This window comes from Austrofundulus limnaeus, unplaced genomic scaffold (genome assembly GCF_001266775.1).
Source record: "Austrofundulus limnaeus strain Quisiro unplaced genomic scaffold, Austrofundulus_limnaeus-1.0 Scaffold8, whole genome shotgun sequence".
In the NCBI taxonomy this organism is placed as follows: domain Eukaryota; kingdom Metazoa; phylum Chordata; class Actinopteri; order Cyprinodontiformes; family Rivulidae; genus Austrofundulus; species Austrofundulus limnaeus.
This window is the reverse complement of record NW_013952410.1, coordinates 3071533-3072792: the sequence shown is the minus strand read 5'-3', so window position 1 is coordinate 3072792 and position 1260 is coordinate 3071533. Positions and strand designations below refer to the sequence as shown.

The 1260-nt window shown below is 36.6% G+C and overlaps 1 protein-coding gene across 1 annotated transcript in view; it reads right to left on the bottom strand.

The window, feature by feature from the left end:
- Nucleotides 1-1260, bottom strand: part of mfn1b (mitofusin 1b) — a gene marked incomplete in the record, with an annotated part of 15663 nt that continues 14403 nt past the window's right edge. The window contains 2 exon segments of the mRNA XM_014000239.1: nucleotides 1-783; nucleotides 1012-1146. Coding sequence (XP_013855693.1) covers nucleotides 714-783; nucleotides 1012-1146 — 205 coding nt within the window.

Below are 1260 nucleotides of genomic sequence, written 5' to 3'. Positions count from 1 at the left end.
TTTAGATTACCGTGTTTTATTACAGTCTTGCAAATTTTGGAGAATTTTAGGACAAGTTCAAAGGAAGAGACAAGAATACAAAATGTAATACCTATTCTACGTATAAATAAAATAAAATATAAAATATCTGAAGATTTTATTGTTTGAAAATAGTACTCAGATTACAGTATTTAAAAGACGTGCTTCCTGTTCTTACTCAAAGGATTTCTCAGTAAGTTTAGTTTCCTGTTCTTTTTAATATTAAATTTGTTCTTCAACATAAATGTTTTTTTCCATGTGTCTGAGCAAAAATGGCTGCAGTCTTACAGAGACTTCATTTACTCCACAGAAAAAAAGGATTTAAAAAAAGGCCTATTCACATTTCAGGTTACAGCAAGTTAGTGTCAAAATACAGCCTTTTGACAAACATCACCCCCTTGTGGAGCACAATTTTTCACTGCTCTGTACTTTTTATTTTTTTAACAGTTTCTTCTTTGATGCATTCTGAGTTTTTTGAAAAACTTTTTTTCTTTTCTTTGCAAATGAAACTAAAGAATAGACAATTTAAGTACTGATTTGTGGAGAAAAGCCCTGACATCAAATGTATAAAGAAACCTGATAAAGCTTTTCATTTGTTGCACAAAGTCAATTTTCAGGACYATCACCTACAGGGTGATGGGTTTTAGAGGGGTGACTCCATAAGAGCCAAACTGGAGTGATGAAGAGGAGTGACTTCACTCCTGAGGCTGCAGGTACTGATATGTGAATTCCTCCAATTGTTCCTCCAAATCTGTGGCTTTATGCCTGTGCAGAAAACAAAAATAAAAACACACAGTGACCCCAGCAGCTTTACAGACGGTTGGTTTTAACTTTATAGGAAATAAAATAAATGTATAATAATCCAGCTGCAAAAGTAATCTTGAAAACAAGTGACGTGATAAAAAACATCATACTAATGTCCTCACATTGAATCATCTTTAATTCTGACAAYTCATTTTTGTTGTTCCAAATGAGCAAAGGATGCGGACTCACCGCAGGCTCTTTGAGCGACTCTGGACGGTCTCCAGCTGATTAATCTTGACTGTCAGCTTACGGATGTCTTCCTCCAGCTCTTTCTGTGTCTGGTCCACCTGCTGACAGAGCCGACCAAAGGTCGTGGCCATCTCCCTGGAAACATAGTGGGCACAGTGTTGTGCTACTTATTTATTTAGCTTGGATACAGAGAAGGATGAGGTGTGTGTGTGTGTGTGTGTGTGTGTGTGTGTGTGTGTGTGTGTGTGT